The sequence below is a fragment of the Stegastes partitus genome, unplaced genomic scaffold (assembly GCF_000690725.1).
Source record: "Stegastes partitus isolate 25-593 unplaced genomic scaffold, Stegastes_partitus-1.0.2 Scaffold243, whole genome shotgun sequence".
NCBI lineage: Eukaryota > Metazoa > Chordata > Actinopteri > Pomacentridae > Stegastes > Stegastes partitus.
The window spans coordinates 453,525-473,991 of NW_007577974.1; the positions used below are offsets into that span (position 1 = coordinate 453,525).

Sequence of the window (20,467 nt, forward strand, 5' to 3'; positions counted from 1 at the left end):
CTTTAACCTTAACATGAACTGCATGATTAGATAAAAAACAACAACGGATATATCTTAAAATGATTCAGTGCGTCTCAATACTGTTCTCCCAGGTCTGACAGTCGCTGACAGTTTAAGGTCAACCGAGTGATGAGAATCTGGGGCACGAACCTGTACGTGAAGGTGGTTCGTTAATGCAACAGACTGTCGGCAAATACATCATGCGGAAAAGCCTAGTCTAATACCACGAAATTCATTAAAATCCCTACATACGTATGAGTTAAATTACCGAGACATTGCAAACTAAGATGATTGATGACTCCAAAGTTTCGCTGTGTGTGTGTGTCTGTGCTTACGCCCTGGGACACAACTTTGTCTGCCTGTTCCCAGAGCTGCCATCAGGAGAGAAGCGGCTGCTCGAGGACGAGAAAAGAAGAAAATGAAGAGAGGCGACAGCACGGAGGACGAGCCATATGTGAATTTCCTTTCCGGCGGAGAGCGGGTCAGACAAAATAAGAATCTGCAGCGAGAAGAGGTTTATGCGTTTCTAATTGAAAACAAGCCTCTGCGAAGCAAATTACAAGCCAAAAGCCAAAAATCATCAGATGAGATAAATTGGGAAGGCGCAGAGAGGAGAGAGAGAGAGAGAGAAAAAGTGTGAGACGTTTAGAGAGATGAATATATATACGGAGATGGGGAGAGGGGGGGGTTCCATTTAGTGTGGCAGAGCCTCAAAGTCAATCTTCATCAGCAATCCCATCTTTGTGTGCAGCTCCGGCTGAGACGGGAGGGAGAAAAAGGAGGAGCAGCAGACCAGAAAGATCAAAGCCAACTAAATGTGAGGATCAAAACTGAGCTATTACTGTAGCCTTACAGTAGAATTATGTATGCGCCACTATTCCTGCACACAGAAGTAATCGGCCTCTGCTTTGATGGTATTAAGTTTTGCCCTGGTGCTAAACCGGGGCCGTGGGTCTGGAACAGGAGGAGGCCGGGTGCACGGTGGCGGAGAGAACGACTGGAGGATTGAGGAGGGAAGTTCATTTAAGTTGGCAGAAAATTAGGTTTAAATGGCCCTTATGGCTCTATGAATAGAGAAGGGAGAAGAAGTACCGCTGCAATGCTGGATAGCAAGAAGAGTTCAGGAGTTTAGAAGACATGACGTGACTCTAAATAGGCAATCTGGCTCCGTTGCTTCAAGGCAGAGTTAGTGGCTAAAAAAAAATAAAAAAAAGGGTGGGGGGGGGGATTTGATAATGTGGAACTTACGACAGCCTTTCTCGTCGCTCTTGTCGAGGCAGTCGGGTAATCCGTTACACTGCCACCCGCCCGGGACGCACTTCCCATCTCCGCACATGAAGTTTCCAGGGGTGTTGCACTCGGTGGTGAAGTTGTTCCCCGGAAGCAGCTGGCTCTCTGATTGATAAAAGGAAGCATGACAAGAGAGAAACTATTACTTTTTTTTTCTTCATCACCGCAGTCAATATATGCAAGACGGTTATTATCTCTTAAGATAGAAAAACCATCGGAGGCAGTTGCTCGATGCAAAAAAAAAAAAAGCCGCATCAATCTGAGGGCAAATAAACAGACGACGGTCTCATGAATACAAAAGCGAAAGAGGTCATTCGGTGTTAACAGTATCGTGGGCGAAAGCGTCACTGTTTGCGCCGGGCAATATCACAATCGAGAAGATAAGGATACAGAACGCTCATATAGACACAAAGCACATATTTACACCTGAGACAGAGATATGCACACACACACACACACACACACACACACACCGCAAATGAACATATTCAGCACAGAACATGCGCCCAGGACTAGTTTAGGGCATTTCGAGTTGACGCAGTGCAGCTGCAGTATAATGGGCTGGAATGTGAAACATGGCCTTTTGGCTGAGGTTTGACACTTTGCGGTGAGCAGTTTAGCTCGTAAACAAAACTATGTTGCAGTAATGAGGAGCCCCGGACAGACCGACTTTTATGCTGCTGCGCCGAAACTGGGTTCAGCTGGCAGGCAACTTCATTACACTTGAGAGCGAGAGAATGCAGAAGCTGCACCTGCTGCAAAAAAACAAAAAAAACAAGAAGAAGCTCAAACCTTTACACCTTAATCGACACGACCGATCCTCTCTTGTTTTGACTCCGATTGCGGAGAACAATGATAAGAAAAAAGATGAAAAAATATTAAATATAGAATGGTCACAACTCACATCAGTGCCTCCAAAATTTCCTCATTTTTTTTCCTCGAGATGCCGCGCGGAGATTAAACATCCCGCTGCAGTGATGTTCAAAGAGTAGATGGCGCTTCTGTTCTTTCAAGGTTTCAAAAATAAATCAGATAAATTAATTCGCTTTTGCAGAGGGAGCAGGGTTTGTTTCCTAAAATTAATCATTACAGAGACACGCAGCTCTTTTAACCACTTGATCTGTTGCACTTAGACACACGCGGTGAAATCTTTGACTTTTGAGCTTTTACGAATTCATAACCAGCGCTCACATTTATTCGCCACGGTTAGTTGATATTCGCTCAGAAGATGTAGCCGGCCTCCGAGAACCCAGCTGAGAAACTGACACATCGGTCTGTTCTTACGTCATCCTTCCCTCACTGCCCTTTTACCGCAGCAGGTACTGGAAACCACATATAGATCCTCTCCTAAATGAGGCAGCACGACCCTTCTGATCCTCGGCGGGGATGACGCAAACCCCTCTTTTGTCTCTCGCAATATAGAAACAAGACGCTGAAGGATAAAGACAGCGAGCTCTTGTAGTTCATGAGCGCAGGAAAGCATTCATACTGTGATTTCTCTCAATATTCATCGCACTCATTCAACTGTAAGTGTTTTTTTTTATTATTTTGACTTCTTCACAAAAGTAAAAGAAACAGCAGCGCTCTTGTGATTGATTCTTCTTATATTTTGGCATAAAGAAACACACTAGACCCAAGTGACGTTGCAGAGAACCCTTCATGTGGACAGCACTTCACAGTTTCGAAGGTTCTCGGATATACGAGCAGAAGGTGTGGGTGGAAACAAGAATCTATGAAGCTGCACACATATACAAGAGTCTCATTGTAGTTGTTGTCTTTACTGTACAAACCACCTGCCTCCTCTCACACACCTTGTTCCTGCTTTTTTCTATTAGTCCGGCAATCAAATCATCCGAACCAGTTGGCTTAACAATCAGCTATGTTTCATTTGCAGCTCACTGAGCAAAGGACAATCAGCGGTTTGGCACGTATGAAGAGGAATAAGAGCCAAAACATACACCGATCAGTCACAGCATTAAAACAACCTGCCTAATATAGTGAAGGTCCTCTTTACCGCTGCCAAAAAAGCTCTGATTTGTCGAGGCCTGGACTCCACAAGACCTCTGAAGGTGTCCGGTGGAATCAGCTAACGAGACGTTAGCGACTGATTCTTTATGAGTTGTTAGGTGGGAAATCCATCCATCCATCCATCCATCCATCCATCCATCCATTATCTATACACCGCTTAATCCTCACTAGGGTCAAGGTGGGCTGGAGTCTATCCCAGCTGACTCAGGGTGAAGGCAGGTTCACCTGGACAGGTGACCAGTCTATCACAGAGCTACATAGAGAGACAAACAACCAAGCACACTCACATTCACACCTACGAACAATTTAGAATCACCAATTAACCTCAACATGTTTTTGGACTGTTGGAGGAAGCCCGAGAACCCGGAGAGAACCCACGCTACACGGGGAGAACATTCAAATTCCACGCTGAAAGATCCCAGGCGTCCTCACCGGGATGTGAACCGGTGACCTTCTAGCTGCGAGGCGATGGTGCTAACCACCAAGCTTGGATTTGGAGGTCAAGGTGACAAGTTGAACTCTTCGTCATGTTCCTATAATCCATTCCTGAACATTTTTTTGCAGTGTAACAGAACACAATATCCTCCTGAAGACACTGCAGGACTACTGTTGTTGTCTAGGGTTGTGTATTCTAACAGTTCTGATTCAGTCAGTACTGTGATTCTTTGAGGGGTAAACTCCAACAGTAAAATCCTTTCTTTAACTACATCAATGCATGAGTACTAATAATCTAATTATATAATATACTAAAATACATTGAAACAGTCACAGCAGCCATTTTTCATGTTTATTTTTAATACCATAGAACATTTTCCTGATTTTACTGACGTACTTTTACTTTTCAAAGCAGTACTTTTACAGTGTGGTATTAGTTCTTTTACTTGAGTAAAGGATTTGAGTATTTCTCACACCAATGGCTCACTATCGAAGTAGTTACGAAATATCAATGTTGTTTACCTCAACTGTTTTATGTTATGATTGTCAATCGTAGGAAGGCTGACGCTGGACATTCCTGTAAAAGTGACGCTAGTTTCAACAACTTCACTTTATTTTGAAGAATCTTGGGAGGTTCTTCCTGTCTGGAGAACACAGAACATTAGATGTTCTCTAATCTGAACCTCCTGATGACAGACAGAGAACCTGCTTCTTTTACTATCATCTAACGAACAAGAACATCTCAGATTGTCTTCGTATTGCTTTTCTTTTCATTGAGTCAACATCATTATGGATTAAGAATCAATATTAAATCAAACCCAACCCCAACAATCTCAATCTGATCAGAAATTGCCAAAGCTTCTCACTCCTACCAAACCCTCATCCAGGGATGTTTGGAAACTGCCCAATGTCTTCTTTTTTTTTTATCTGCTTGATAAAACACCGCTGTCTTCAGACGGTCTCTTGGGGCTCTTGGCCTCGATTGCTTGTCTGTCCGGCTCTTTTTGACAAAGGGACTCACGCAAACATGTGAGAAAACTGATGGGGGAGCGGTACACAGACACATCTGAAGAGGTAAACAAAGAGAGCGGTATTTTTCCCAAACCACAAATGGAAAAGCATGTGTTATTCAAAAAAAATAAATAAATAAAAAATCTGAAAATGTATTAAATATATTTCATGGAAAAACAGCACGAGCAAAGTATAACAAATTAAAACGTTCGGTTAACAATCATCTTATCACAAAATGAAATCTCTTGTTGACATACTGTATTTTAGATATGCGTTGCTGCTGCTGCGCTTCGACTGATCTGAACTTGACTGATAAGGATGAAGTTCGAGGCACAATCGAAAGGTAAACACTGCGAATCCTGCAAGCCGCACTCTTTGTTTATCGGAGCCGTTCTTTATATTGCAGCCCTGCTCCTTATACTGTAGAGTGTTTTAGATCTCTTAGCAGCTTTTGTCAGCGTTCTCAGATCCACCAATTTGCACAATGAGCGTGATTAGGGCCACTCGACGCTGACAACACAAGACAACAAAACGCGACAGAAAAAGTCCATTCAGGGCCGCGCTGGAGGAGTGTAGGAGGGAACCGTGTATAATGACTTCAAAGGGCTGGCTCGCAGAGACACCGGGTTAATTGGAAAGTTTCTTTGAGAGCATGAAAGGCAAGAGAGAGGACTGTGTGTTGTTGCCGTGTGTGTGTGTGTTTGTGTCTGCGTGGGTTTGAGAGATGGCCAAAAAGAGCAATGAAGGAAGAAGGTTGACAGACAGCTCATCTCGTCCCATGAGCCTCAAACGCTGCCAATATCAAACCTTTTCCAGGCGGCGCTTCTCAAATCCAGGTTGTGAGTCAATCTTTTGGCGAGCTCAGCGCATCTCATCCCGACGCCCTTGTCGTTCTATCGATGCGGTAATAAGCTTGACTACTTGCAGCGGTTTACCACCGAGGTAACGAACTAGTCCACCTCATTACCGCGGCAAGTGCGGCTACGCAGCTCATTACAGATGTCGCTGCGAGAGAAACACAATAACAACTCACTACTGTGGACACTGCAACACTCCCAAGGTGACCCGGAGAATTTTAATGGACAGAAGCGCGCCCATACGCTGCGCCCTCGATCCTTCATTCCATATGCTTTTAACTATTATGTTGTGCATGGCTCAGGGCATTATGCACAGTTGCACAACACTGCAGCGAACAACTATAATCACGCAGCGGGTGTGTGAGGGGGAACAGAAGGAGATAAGGAAGGGATGACGCTGGACGTCTGTGTATCTTGCTGAGGGAAGTGTAGACCAATTACTCAGAGTAAATATTGACTATACTACGCTTGCCTCTGCTCACCCGTCGTCTGCCTCCCCATCCTCTCCCACCTTGCCCCGGCGCCTGTGTCCACTAAGGCCCCATTTACACTGTTAAATCATAGTGTGTGGAGACATCACTGGATACTTTTTTTTAAAAATTAGCATTTTACATTTTAAGTTTGCACAACTTCCGTGAAGTTTCAGCGGTTCACTCCGGGTGAGATTCCTCCCTCCCCGTCTCGCAGCTGCAGTTGCCGGTGCTCTTTATAGAGTGCACCTCTCTTACCTCAATTATAATTTGAAATAAAAATGAACTCCCAGCATAAACACGGGCTTAATTTCCCAGTGGTTCTGAATAATACGGATATTAGATCGGGAATATTGTTGCAGAAGTTTCTAAAGCCAAAGTCATCCCTAATGTAATCTTTCATTGTTTCTTGTTGAGTCAGAAGTGACATGCAAAATGAGCTACTCTGGTTTTTTGGGTTAGCGGAAGAATGAACAATTACCTTGTTCAAGACTCTTAAAATTACCTCCTCGCTCTCATTACAAATCCAGATCTAGAAATGTGTAAATATGTTTGTTTCAAAAGTTAGACTGCAGAACACAATATGTGGTCTACTTCACTCAATGTGCTAAAGGAAAAGTTTTTCCATCACTTTTGTGTGAGTTACGCGTACTTCTTATCTGTTGTGATGCCACAAAATCATGCTCATACATTCACTACCAGTCAAAAGGTTTCAAACACCTCCATTTTTTAAAATTGTTACTGAAATGTACATGGTGTAATGCAGAGATATGTATAATAAAGGCTGGATGTCTTAAGGCGGCGTTTCGGATGGGATCACCCTTCGGCCATCTTGATGCGGGGAAGCTCTCTGGCGGAACCTGTGAAGGAAGGTGAGTGATCTGCACAAACGTAAATACTCTTATCTCGCTGGGTTTGGTTTCTTACAAACGTTATTAACGAGGCTACAATTCAAATTACAAAAATACAAATAAAATACAAATTAATTAAAATACTAATTGTTGCAATGCCGTGACAGTGTAACATAATTATTTGTAAGTGCAGTGTTCTAACTACACCTCTGATGTTTATAACAAACCAAACTGTTTGAAAATCGGTAGAAAATTGAGCAAGTTATGGTTATTTAAAAAGTACATGCACCACTACAACACAATGTTATGGGTGAGCGAGCTGACTGTACCAAGATGGCCGCCAGTGTGGCCGTGCGATTCCATTGGCTGGACGAGACATCGAGCCTTTATTACACATATCTATGGTGTGATGTCTTAGCATACTCTAGAACAAACTAAGTTTTGTCTCTTAAAGGAACCATCAAATCTTTACATTTGATCTGAATTGATGACTTATTCAGCAGCACTCACTGCATTTATTCCACAATAGAAATGAAACATCGTTGGGGGAAGTTCATCCCAATTTAGAACCTCTTGTGCAGTTCATCCCAAAACAGCAAGCAAGTCTGAGGACTGTGTTATTCTTCCCTCATTTGAAACCTTCCATCTAGTTCTATTCTTCTAATGTTTCGGACCACTGCCTTGCTCTTGGATAAACCTCTGACTGACTCGTCTTCTGTTTAATCATTACTGGTTCTGCAGCACAGTATTGTCCTAGTAGTTCTTCAGAGAGTTTGCTTCCACACTAAGTCAGGCTACCTGTAGGAATGACTTTTATTCACCTTTAATTTCTTCATTCCTGAGAAAAGTGGTGTTTTCTATGAAATTTGCGTATATTTTTTTAAAATTACGTCATACCGTTGCACCATTTCAAACTCTTCGCTGCCTTACTGCCTGAAAAAAATAGGAAAAATGTGTTTGTTCGACAACTTTTGACCGTCAGTGTACACACCTTAAACTAAGAGTTACGGAGAAACTTGCTCAGCAGAATTTGTTCAAGTGTAAAACTCTGCACATACATCATTCTGTGGTACCTCCGGGAGTTTTTGACCTCTAGCAGCCGTAGTGGTCTAGTTTTTAGCAGTAGGTCATCATTTTGTTGATGAAGATGCAAAATACATTCCCGCTAGCTGCCTGACGATCTCTGCAGCAACGGTCAAATAAACACAGAAACACACCTGCAATGACAAGGAGGAAAAAGACCGCAAGGCAGCAAACATGGACGTAAACAATGGAAGTTTTGCCCATCGGGGGTTTATGCAAGTTTTATAAGCGAAGAGATGCACTTTGTCAGGCACCAGGGATGCACACAGGGCTCCGGGGTGAATAAAAGTAAGCATTTTAAAAACAAATCGACAAATAGGGATAGACGGGTTAAGTTTGACCTTGGCAAATGTCACAAGTGAAGAAACAAATCAAAATAATTCCACATGCAAAAAAAAAAAAGATGAAATTTAAATGTCGTGGGAAAGGAACTGGAAAGATCTGGGAAACATGTAACCACTCTCCCCTAAAAGGGTTGTCAATTATTCAATATCTTTGACCACTGTTGCCCATTCGAACAAGCAAAAATCAGGTCAATGCATAAATGGCAAGCGTCCAGCTTTCATTCCAAGACTTTCCATGGGTACCCTTCATACATAATGATTCTGGAAATGGCAGCCTGGAGACTTCAGTGCACCCCAAGCAATTCTCTGAATATGCAAAGACAGGTCCAGCCACCCACATCCGCCAGTGTCTTCCGGGTCTTATGAATATTTTCACAGCAAATGTCAGTATGAAGCCCTAACATTGGACAGCTCATTTGGTAATAAAATCTATATCACTCTTGACAGTAGCTATTGAAAAGTTATTAAAACCTTAAAGCATATAGATAGTCTCCCATCCCCTGTAAGACCCTGTGGGCGTGTCTAGACCTTTGCTATTAGAAATACCACAGTGAATACTGCTGCAATACCCAACAGGGAGCTGGAGGAGGAAAGTACTGTCTGGTGGAGGGAGACATGTGAAAAGAGGTAGCATGGAATTAACCAGCTCAGTGCTGGATGTAAACACTGTCGTCTAACTAAGGAGAGGTGGCCTAAGAGAAAATGAGAGGGGAAGATCCAGATCCGAGTGGACAAGACTTACATGGAACAATCATGGAAGAAAAAGGTTGGAGTGTAATAAAAGAGAAACAGAGAGGTGGACAGTAACATCATTTTCCACCCTCGGATTGCAAGTAATAGCCGCCCAAAGCAAGTTCTATTCCCTGCGCTCTGCACATGAAAGGTCAGTGATATAAATCTATAACTGAGATGACTATTGGCTTGGCTCTTACTGCTTCAACCCCATCTTCCTCGGCAGGCTTAGATATCTGACCCGCATTGATCAGTCATGGGTAAAAGGTTGAGCCTCGAATTGAAACAGCACCAGAGAATTGATTGGGCTTACTCTGTATACTTTGTAAGCCAGAGCGAAAGTGAAAGTAACACCGAGGCTGTGAGAGACGCATCAGAATAAAATGTTTACAGAGGGCAGTTGTTGAGCTTTCCAGAGACAGAGAGAGAGAGAGAAAAGTTTTGTCCTTAGAAATAATCCCGCATTCTCATCAACCATCCCTGAATGTAAGCTTTTTATCCTCAGTAATGCGCCATGCTGGGTAAAAAACTATCTCAAGTGAATTATGTGAAAATTCTCTTTGAAGCTGAAAAAGAGCACGCCAACTTACATTACAGCCTGATAATGTCAATACAAACATGGACGGCAAGGTCTGCTTGTGTTGGAGGATAAGGGAGGAGCGAATCAATACAGCCTAGCACTGAACGAAAGCTGGCTTTTTCAGCTTCAAGGATAGAAACTTATTTTTCAATTACACATGACTCTTAATGGGCCGGCTATACAAACTGCAGGCTCGGAGGCGCAGCGGGAGGTGGAGGTGATTTGGCTGCCTCTTTCATTGTGTGGTGCAGAGAGAGGGAGGACTTCCCAGAGAGAGGAAAAGATTCTCCATCCTTTTCCTTTGGCTCACTGAAGCGTCGAGTATAAATAAGCACAAGTGTAAAGAACCTGGTCTGCATCAATTAAAGGCACCCTACAGACAGACAGACACACAGGCAGGGCAGCATAAGCACAGTGCAACAGAGCAAGCGAGCCGTAATGGGCTGAGATAGAGAAAAAGGGCAGTCATGCATGGAAATAGACAGCATGCCAGAATAATATGAAACCAGCTACAGTTAGGCTTCGGCCTCTTTCAGCTGCTGTTCAGCCGTTTGCAGCCTCTGAGGGCGAATCTGTTCCGTGAATGCATTTGTTTCGGGTGAGGTGTCGCTGGCTTCCCAACCTGCTCTGTAGTTACTACGTTTGCAGTGTCAGTTGGCAACAAAAGCTAAATGAGGGATTGACAATAAAGCTAAATGAGTAATACAGCAAAACCCGCAGTTAAATTAAAATTAAATTTAAATGTGAGAGGAGTTCACAGCGACACGTATATTATACACAAAATGCAGACAATGCGAAACACAAGCACTTTATTCGACGTTTAAAATGTGCAAAAGCCGGGAAAGGCAAATAATTCTTGCTTACCGTCAATGCACCGAAATAAAAGAAAAAAGACCATTTGTGCATGTACATTGGCTACTCTAGTAGCTACAACAAAAGATGAGTGCTCATGGAGCATATGTGTGGGATATGTACGGTCACTTCACATGTATTGCTAAGACCCTGTGAGTTATTTGTAGTATTTTGCCTGTGTTTTGCTCCTTAGTGTGTTTGTGGTTTGTGAATGAGTGAATTAGGAGCAGGTGGTGTCCGCTGATTGGCTGCCTCGCCTGATTCCTGCCACACGATTGGTCAGGGGGCGGACCCTAAACTATTTGAACAGCCCACCAACTGCACTCTGTCTCCTCACCTCTCCAGCCTCACCAAGACTCGTCAGCATGCCACATCTTTGTTGTCTGTGTTGTAGGAGGATGCAGCAGCAGGAGTTGTTAGTTAGTAGTCTGTGGATTATTGTGAACTTTGTGAAAACCTGTAAATTAGTGTAAACAGCAGTAGTAGGATGGGGAAGCCCTTTTTCTCCTGTTTTTGATTATCATAGGTGGTAGGTAAGATTTTCTTTTGTTTAGGGAAACTAGGGTTAATTTAGAGTATTTTTGTTTATTGTGTTGGCACGTGTCTCCCTCTGAAGGAAATAAAAAACTGCTCTTTTTGAACTTGGCATACTGGTTGCTGGCCTTTCTTGGAGTGGAAAGACTGGGGGAGCACAAGTCCATGTTGTGTCAAAGGTTCCCCTTGACCGGGGCATAACAGCATCTTTGTGAAAGCCTTTATTGTAAGCACAAACTTTAGGGATATCCGTTCCTTCATTGAACACACACAGGATTTTGATCAGTGGGTAATAGTGTACACACACTCTACAGTTCTCCAAAAGAAAGAAACAGTAAAAAAAAAAATGGAGAAAATGGGAATGAACTAAATATAAGCATGAAACTAGATTAAACGCTGCAAATTAAAAGTTCTTACACTTGGGAGGAAATGGGTATAAGCTTTAAAAATCCACTGCATGAAGGAGGTGGACGTACCGCTGCTGCTCTCAGGGATTTTATGATTCATTGCACAAATTCAGAATAATCACCAGCAAGCAAAAAAAAAATTTCTTAAAAATAATCAGCAATAATAAATTACTGAGCACAAGCAACTTGAAAAGTACATTTGTGAGTGTATAACTGGCGTTTAATAACCCATTAGGGCCTCTAAGATTTCAGACAAATTCATACACAGTATTGCACTTGCATATGGAGTGTATCTGATGTACGCACAAAGCTGCATTCTCATTTCAGACAGGACATTTTGGGATCACATGCATTTGAGTTTGGCGGTGACTCTGCAGCTCGAGTGATGCTCTGAAACAATCTGAGCAAGTATGACAGAGATAGTCCCTGAGATCACAACCTCCCCGACAGAGCCTTAAATTCACAATATTCAAATAAATACAGTATAAACACAAGAACAAGGAGACTGACTTAAATGGCACTCACTGTACAGAATCCAGATTTCACAGCTCCAAGGTACAATAATGAACCATCTGCATCCTACAGTCCCACGATATGGGAAACAACCAATTCAATTTTCAATTCATTTTTATTTGTATAGCGCCGTTTACAACATATGTCATCATATAGCGCTTAACATGGTACGGTGAAGACCATACAAATTCAAACAGAGAATCCAGCAATCCAAAGTTGCCTTTGGAGTCACTCTGAGCAAGTGGTTGGCAACGGAGGGAAAGAACCAAAAAAATAAACCTCAGACAGAACCAGGTTCAGGAAGGGCGGCCACCTGCCTCGACCGGTTGAGTGAGAATGATTAGTTATTTAATAGATGGTTATAAAATTGAACCGTTTTAAAAAAGAGGGGTGGTTGGGGAGGAAGATGTCATGTCTGTCAAGTTTCTGTTTTGTGTGCACATTCTATGTCTTGTCTTTCCTGTTTTATTTTGAAATCACAAACCGGTTGTCTCTGTCCTACATTTACTTCCTGCACCCGTCTCGTCACACCTGCTCCCTGCTGGCTTTCCCTCACCTGTTTCCCATCTCCCCTCATTACCTCGTGTATATTACCTTGTGTGTCTCACTGTCTCGTTGCCAGTTCGTCGCACTTCACAGTCTTCGTTCTAGCGTTCTTCATAGTCATAGTCTGCTTTGTTACGACCTCGCTTCTGTTTTTGACCTTGCCTTTTGCCTCTGCCTGTTTGACTGACCTCCCGTGTAACGAACCCCGACCGGTAACAAATCTGCCTTTTGCCTGAACCTCGTCTGTGTCGAGCACTTGTGTCCACCTGATCTGTGTCAATCTGTAGAGGCTGGTGTAGCAGCGACGCGATGAGATGAACGAACGCTGCCTCAGTTATAAAGCACGCTAAGTGGGTGGGCTGGACTCAGAAAGGGCCTTGTGACGCCCTGACTCCACGCCTGTCTCAACTAACGCACAAGCTCTATATTGTCACGTGTTAAATCCCACGCTCGTGTTGACTTTGTGGTGGTTTACTCCACATGTAGGCCACCTCTTGTACCGTTGCTTTTAATATGTAGCGCAACCCAAAAATAAGACTTCCTCACAGGAGAGCAAACAGTCGAGCTGATGTGAGTCAGTCTTCTGTTGTTCCCCGAGCAGAGCAACGTGGATGCGAGAGGTCAGAACAGCTAACATCTTCCTTGCTCCACATTCTTTCTGATATCGTACATCTACATCACAGATTTTCGAGAGCTAAACACAACTTTGTCCTTCAGGGAAATGTTGCGGATTTGTTTCCAACTTTTATATCGATTTTACGACGTTCACGGTTCTGACCATCCATTCTGTTAAACCAGCAAAGGGGACACGGCAACGGTGATACCTGCAGCGCTTCCACAAAAAGGGGTCGTAAACATGAATAATCCTACAACCAGACAGGTTTTAAACAAATACCCTGTTGTAGAAAGCACATATTTGGAGGTGATAATTCATTCGCCGCTTTTGAAAAACACAGCAGGTAGAGTGGGTTAGAATAAAAAGCAGCTCTACAAATCCTAATAAAACCAACGCAACGGCAGCTGTCTGGGTAAAAAGCATCCCATCCTGTTATCAGAAGTGTTTTTACATAACATTGCTGCTCAAGTTGAAATAAAAATATGTACTTTTATCAGTGAAAACAGCACACTTAGTCGTAAATGGACCCTCTTGTTCTCCAGCAAGAGTCGTCTTTGCCTCTGGTACGCTGGATATCTTCATACGGGGCGATGGTTGTGAGCGTACAGTTTCGTTACGTAATCCCGATTATCGTTATTATCGAGTATGTGACAGAGCTCCGAGGCAGCGTGGCGTGTCGTTTTTTAATCAAATCTAAAGTTGCAGGCTTTTTAGGGGGAGTAACTGAGACGTCTCAACTTCTCGTCGGATCACCGTCGCTCGCTTTGTTTACTGAAAACAGCCACACAGCGGAAGTTAATTGCGCAGTTAATCTGTAACGCGCTTTTCTACTGATGAGGATTCGGCTTGAACAACACAGGTCACCGTGGGATATCTAAAACTTCTTAACTGAAAGCAAATGAGATGATTACGGCGGCAATATTGAAAATAAGAAGAGCGCTAATGTAGCCCTCAAGTGCTTGTTTTTTTTTTTTTTTTCCCAAATCTCTTATCTGTACTGTATCTCAGCTTTCACATTGGGCTTTAATGCTAAACTTTATCTGCGTTATATAATTAATGTGAATGCACATTAAGAGGGTGCTGATGCGGTGAGAGTGCAACAACGCTGATAAACAAATTTGAAAAAGCAATTTCGCAATTGGGTTTATACGCACTACAGCCATTGCTGTTCGTACCTCCGCTGCTGGTGCGGATAAGAGGTTGCAGAGAGACCTGGGCCACCTCCATCACACACAAGGGTGCAGCCATTTATTTATACCTTCCAATGAATAATTAAAAACTGCACTGTCCTCTGTCTCTCGCTGTTTATATCCCCGACATTGTTTCTTAGGATCATTTTGTACAAACACACGTAAACAGATAGATCAAGGTTAGCTGCTTTCGAGGCAGAGGATGTTTATTGGTACAACAATTGCTGATTTACCACTTTTCCAAATCTCCTTGTCAGTGTTTGACACCGAAGCAGAGCGGATTCCTGTGCGATGTAAATGTCTCCTATATTCACGCTATCTCCTCGGTTTAATGTGCGTCGGGTTACCGCGCATATGCACACAGCCAGAGAGAGATATAGACAAAGCGGAGGAGGCATACTGAGCAATAAAGTTAAACAAAAGCAGCATGGTTGCTGCCGAAGAGAACAAAATAATGTCTGACAATCCTCCCACACCACTAGTCACTGGTGTAGTAATATCCTGCTTTCTCCTCATTTCACACGGCTTTCAATATACTAGTTGAAAGGCAGACACGTTTCGTCTGTACAGCCAATGACACAATTATCTCACTGCACATACGACAACATCCTGAGGAAATTAATAAAAACAGGACCTGAGTCACTCATCCTGCTGAACTCACCAAATGCATCACATATGCGAAGAATCAAAGTTAGTCTTTGAAACGCGATGTTTGGTTGGAGCGGCTGTAATCAGACCAGCCACGCTACAGTGCATGGGTGTGACGCGGCACGCCACTGCGCCTGGAGGCATCTCCGTATTTGCATATTCATAGAATGTGGAATTTTTGATGAGAAACAAGGAGTAGATGTATTTTTAATCCTCTCCGTTAGGATATCCAACGTGTTTTTGTGGGGGAAAAACATATTAGACAAAATATTATTCCCTGGAGGGCATTTTAAACAAGCAAAAGTTTGAAAAAAAAATAAACTTGTAAAAGACCAACTGCATAAAAAAAGGTAAAGATGAAAACGGTCAAGGACGTTCCAAAAATATCCCAATTGTCAGACCAGTGGTCAGCTCTCTGTTGGTGGGCTTTATCCCAAATCCTCCTGTGTGCACTGGGAGGGACACAAACAATGGACCACCAGCTTGTCCTTGCTATAGGATGAAGGAGGATTAGTTACCGTCCATGCAGAATATCAGGAGGCAGTTGTTTGGAGGACTTAACTTTTTTGCTGTTTAATGAAATAAGGACATTGGCTCTCAAGGGAAAAAAAGTGACAATTCTTTAAGGAAGAAACACTGAACGTTAAGTCTTCAGATGTGCAAAACGCACTCTTTTATAGCGTCTCACTCTAGTTTGTTGTTTGATCGCAGTTTTATTTAAAAGACGGGCAGGAAAGAATATGAGACATGCTGCATAAACTCAGAAAATTGAGACCAACCTGTGCAATAAATGGCACATATTTACCAACTAGAACTATCAAGTACAGTCTGTAAACCGATATGCCAAACAAATTCCTATAAAATCTTCATTCCTCTGGAGGAAACGTTTTTCTTTCAACAAGAAGGCGACGTTAGAAAATCATCATTATCTCGAACACAGCACACATAAATTGTTTTTTTTCCCTTGCAATGGATCTAGTCTTGCGTCTGTCAATACGCTCGAGTAAATTGAAGTTTCCTAACCTCCTATAGCTATGTCACAGACAGCGAGGGCTAGTTGGGATTTCAGAGAGCATTAATCCATAAACAAACAGCCTCTATTTCCTCAAGACCCCTTGTAACTAATCCAAACACACATGCTCCACACAAAATTAAGCAGGCTGCACCACATGGGTCTTGCCTCAAAAGATAGTTCACTAACAGTGCAGCACGAGGCTGTCTGGGGTTTGCCTCAAAAGCTTTCTATTTTCTGCATGAAAATGTAAACAAAATATGTTCAGGCAGTATGTGAACTTTATACAGTGATAGAGAGGCTGTGTTTCCCCTTCTTGCTTTAGCAACCATTTCATTTTCGCCTACGGCGATGCAGTCAGCTCTCAGTTCTTTACATCCCTGGCAAGACAGTGACTTCTTAGCTTGCCAGCGTTAAGTGAGTTCCAGCAGTTGCAAGGTTCAGAGGAAACAGCCTTGAAAACGACATAAAGAAAGTTATAAAAATGTGTGTTAACAGCGAATTTATTCCTGGTTTCGGAACGGAATCAAAGATTTTTTCCACTCGGATGTGACCGCCCAACGACTGGGTGGCATCGGGACGGGAGGGGCTTTTACAAACCCTCTTAAAAGCTTCAGCCTTGTTAAAGAGGCTGCATTATTGATAGTGCATCTGTGGGCTGAAATAGTACCAGAGTGAACGGAGCGAGGCAGGGAGACAAAGAGACAAGAGAGAGAAAGAGAATACCAGCTTTAAAAAACAGAGGACGTGCAGGTGTGCATGTTTCACCGACAGAATAAAACACATAACTATTAGACAAGTTATAAAATGTAAAAAATTCTGATGATCCACGAATGGTATCTGCTTTAACGATGCTCAAATACACACCCGCTTACAAAAAGGCTTAACTGGGTGGAACATAAACTGGGTGATGGGTGGGTCAGAGGAGAAATAAATGATTGTTTCTCTCCTCTGAGCACAGCTGCAGAAAGTACTTGTTCTACATATGCGGTACACAACAGAAGTGAGAAGATCCCGGCGCAATATTATGTAAATGTCAAAGCATTTGCATCACCTTCCAGCATATAGATTACTTCTAAGTTGTGCATTTGCTCAGATGGAAGATTAACAAAATACAGGCCGTCCAGTAGAAACTCAATGCAACAAAAACCAGAGCAAATTCATTACTGAGATTGCAAATACTTGTACGTCCGCCTTTTTTTTCCTGAAGACAGTCCTCGTCCTCGGCCAGGAGGATGCCACAAATTTCTGAAGAGACGCTATTTTTCAGAACCTATATTTTTCAGCGGCTCTTTGCTGAAGGGATTGTGTTGCTCTGCCTCTCTCTCTCTTCAAAAAATACCCCTGAGATGTTATATTGGATTCCAGTCAGGTGATACACTTGGCCAGGTCACAGTTTTCACCTTTTTCTTCTTTAGAGACTCTTGTGTGATTTTGCCAGTGTGCTTTAAATGCTGGACTATTCCTCTTCTGCCAAGCTTGGAGACAGAGAGCCATCTTATCTGCCAGTATTTTTCTTTTTTTTTGTCCACAGGCTTCCAAGGTGTAGTCTATAAATCATAGATAGATGCTTTTTGCTCTCATGCAGCCCAGTATCATCACACTGCCACCACCTCTGTGTGCTTCACTGTCGGGTCGATGCATTCACTGCGGTAGTCCTGGACAGGTCTAGACATGCTGGACCCATTCAATTTATCTCATCTGGTCAAAGGATGTGCTCTCGATATGCATCAAGCTTCTTTGCATGTTCTTTAGAAAGGTTTCACTTTGCAATTTTGTGCCAAAGATCAAGCAAAGTATTTCTTCTTGGACTTCAAACTGTTTGTCGCCAAATTGCCAAAACCCCGGTGCCGAGTCTTGACGGCTTGCTTGTTTATCAGACCTATGTTGTGCAAGAAGGCACCGTCATGTTAGGACAGCCACTGCAGCTCTGATCAGTGGTACTGTGGCTTATTCTACACCCCTGATTATTGCTGCAACTGTTTCTCCCCAGAAACTTTAGTTGGGCACCAATCTTCCTTTATGCTTTCAGATTTCAATCAGATTTTTTTGTTCCTCTGATAATTATGTTTTAATGGGGACCCATGAAGCAGACATGCAGATAGACACAGCCCCGCGGATCCAACACTGGGAAAGTTTTTTGCTGTTAACTGGTCAATTTATAACCATATACAGGCAGTTAGGCTGCTTGGAAAATCACACTCAATTTAGATTCAGTGGCTTTCTAAATGCACTCAATTTGTTGCACTACGTTTCTACTTTGGGGCCTGCATCATCAATATAGTCTTTCTACCGCAATTTCTTTCAGTTGTTAAAAAGAGGAAATACTCCAATTTAGAAGTGATGCAATCATTAAGAGGTGATGCAATTTTACATTTAAGTGATATTACACAGGTTCACGCCGGCTTCTGTTGTAGACGTTTGTAGTGGAGCTGCCTGTTCAAGAAGTTATTTCTTGCAACTGATTCCCTAAAGCTATTTCAGTGTTCCTATATATGGATGCATAAAGGTTGATGGAAGCATAAAGAAAGTTGCACACGCAGCTCTCTGGCAACGTGAGCACAACACTTCATGTTTCATTAGCCTCTGTGTTATTATTATGTATTAATTTAGCAGCTGTTTCTTTATAAAACAGGCTGCTTTTGAGTCTTTGGAACAATGACTGGCCAAAAGAGGCCGGCTTGGCTAAATAAGGCTCCATCAGTCACACACTGGTCTCCTATTAATCTGTAATCACAGATCACACTGAGCTTATACTCCCGTAGCATTGCTTTATTTTTGTTGTTTATGAGTCCATCTGCGGTTACATTAAAATGGAGATTAGCACATAAACGCATTACAATGCTAGATGAATATTCAGGGTGTGAAATCCGGCGCAGCGCCGCTACGAGTTGCTCACACGCTGGCAGTGTAAGGCACTTTCAGAAAAGTTGTTTTGTTGCAATTTTCTTTTAACCACTTGGCTCGGGTTTCCGCGAAGCAATTGTCCATCTAATCCTCCAAGAGATGACAGCGGCAATTTCAACAGAATCCCAGCCTATTAACATCACCTTGGGATTACCTTCACAGCGAGGAGGAGCGGCCGGGAGAGGGAAGGAAGGATGAGGAGGAGGAGAACGATGTCTAAAATGAGATTTGGATGTTGGAACTGTGGGGAAGCTGCTCGCCGCTCAAATGTAGACACAAAGCAGTGTTGTTTGACACACACAGACAAAAATAGACAAAGAAAAGTACGCCACACAAATGTCTTCTTACAATCTTGTATTTCTTCATCATTCCTGAGCAAGGAGCTTCCTCTTTCAGACAAACATCTATTCCATTAATTCTGATCCCCCACGTTGGCCATAAGCGGCACAAAACTAAATGTCAACACTCCCCTGCCGCTCTTTCATCATGCAGTCAACTGTCGCAGAACACACTGGTAAACAGCACCAACCCTTCATCCACCGCTATGCAGCGAGACCCCCCGCTGAGCAAATTGGCATTTCAGCAGCGCCAGCCGGATAGTGAGAAACGATGCAGACAGTGCCACAGAGGGAATCTGGCAGGACTGACCTCACGTCACACCTGCGAGACGCTCTCAAACCGTTTCTCAGTTTCGCTTTTTAGTCGTAGACCCGGGGCTCTGAGCACAAAGGCAAGAAAACATAAAGCGAAGGGATCAAAACGCATCGCCGACAGTCAGGTAAACAAAATTTATAAAACATTCAAACTGTCTAGACGCTAAATGAGCCGGAAAATGACGAGCAAAAAAAAAAAAAAGCCCCAAATGTGCTAGGTGTATGGGCTGAGAGTATAATTTCATAAAAACAATGCTTAAGAGATGGAAATTGAACTATTAATTCTTCTTAACACATGCAGACTCATTATGCACCGGAGAGGAGATGTGCGGTAGCGGAGGGTATGATGAGAGGAGTGAGGAGGAGGAGGAGGAGGAGGAGGAGGAAGAGAAATTGCACCCTTTTTGCTTAAAAAGTGCCTGGGGAGAGAGAGAGATAAAATGATGGAAGCGAGGAGCGCACAACAAAAAAGGCACAGACTGCCTTTGTCTGTCTTCTAGTCGGTGTATTAGCAAGTAATGAGCTCCTAATTGTGTAGCCAGGCCATGGAGTCACTGCAGGGGTTGAAAAGCAGTGGGAATTAACAATATCTGCCGAATGCACCGGGGCAAAGAGTGCGATAGAGGAACAGAAAGAGAGAGGACAAGGTGAGCGGGAGAAGAAATAAAGGGACGCCAGATAGAGACGACACATTAAGGAGAAAGGGGTAAAGGGGAAATGACGGGGGCAATACAATGAAAATGTTTATTTCAACAGAATGCAGATGAGAGGAAATAGTGCCAATGGCCCCTGACTGTACTCTCTATCTCTTCTCTGGTGTCTATCTCCCCCCCCTCTCTCTCTGTCTCTCTGTATAATATAATATCTACTCAACCGAATGGTAATGAGTGAAAATGGTAATAAGTCAA

The 20,467-nt window shown here is 43.0% G+C and overlaps 1 protein-coding gene across 2 annotated transcripts in view; it reads right to left on the bottom strand.

Moving 5' to 3' along the window:
• Positions 1 to 20,467, bottom strand: part of ldlrad3 (low density lipoprotein receptor class A domain containing 3) — a 110,352-nt gene that overhangs the window by 72,835 nt on the left and 17,050 nt on the right. For both annotated transcript variants that reach the window (XM_008281762.1, XM_008281761.1), the window contains exon 2: positions 1,249 to 1,395. In XM_008281762.1, coding sequence (XP_008279984.1) covers positions 1,249 to 1,395 — 147 coding nt within the window. The remainder of the gene's footprint in view (positions 1 to 1,248; positions 1,396 to 20,467) is intronic.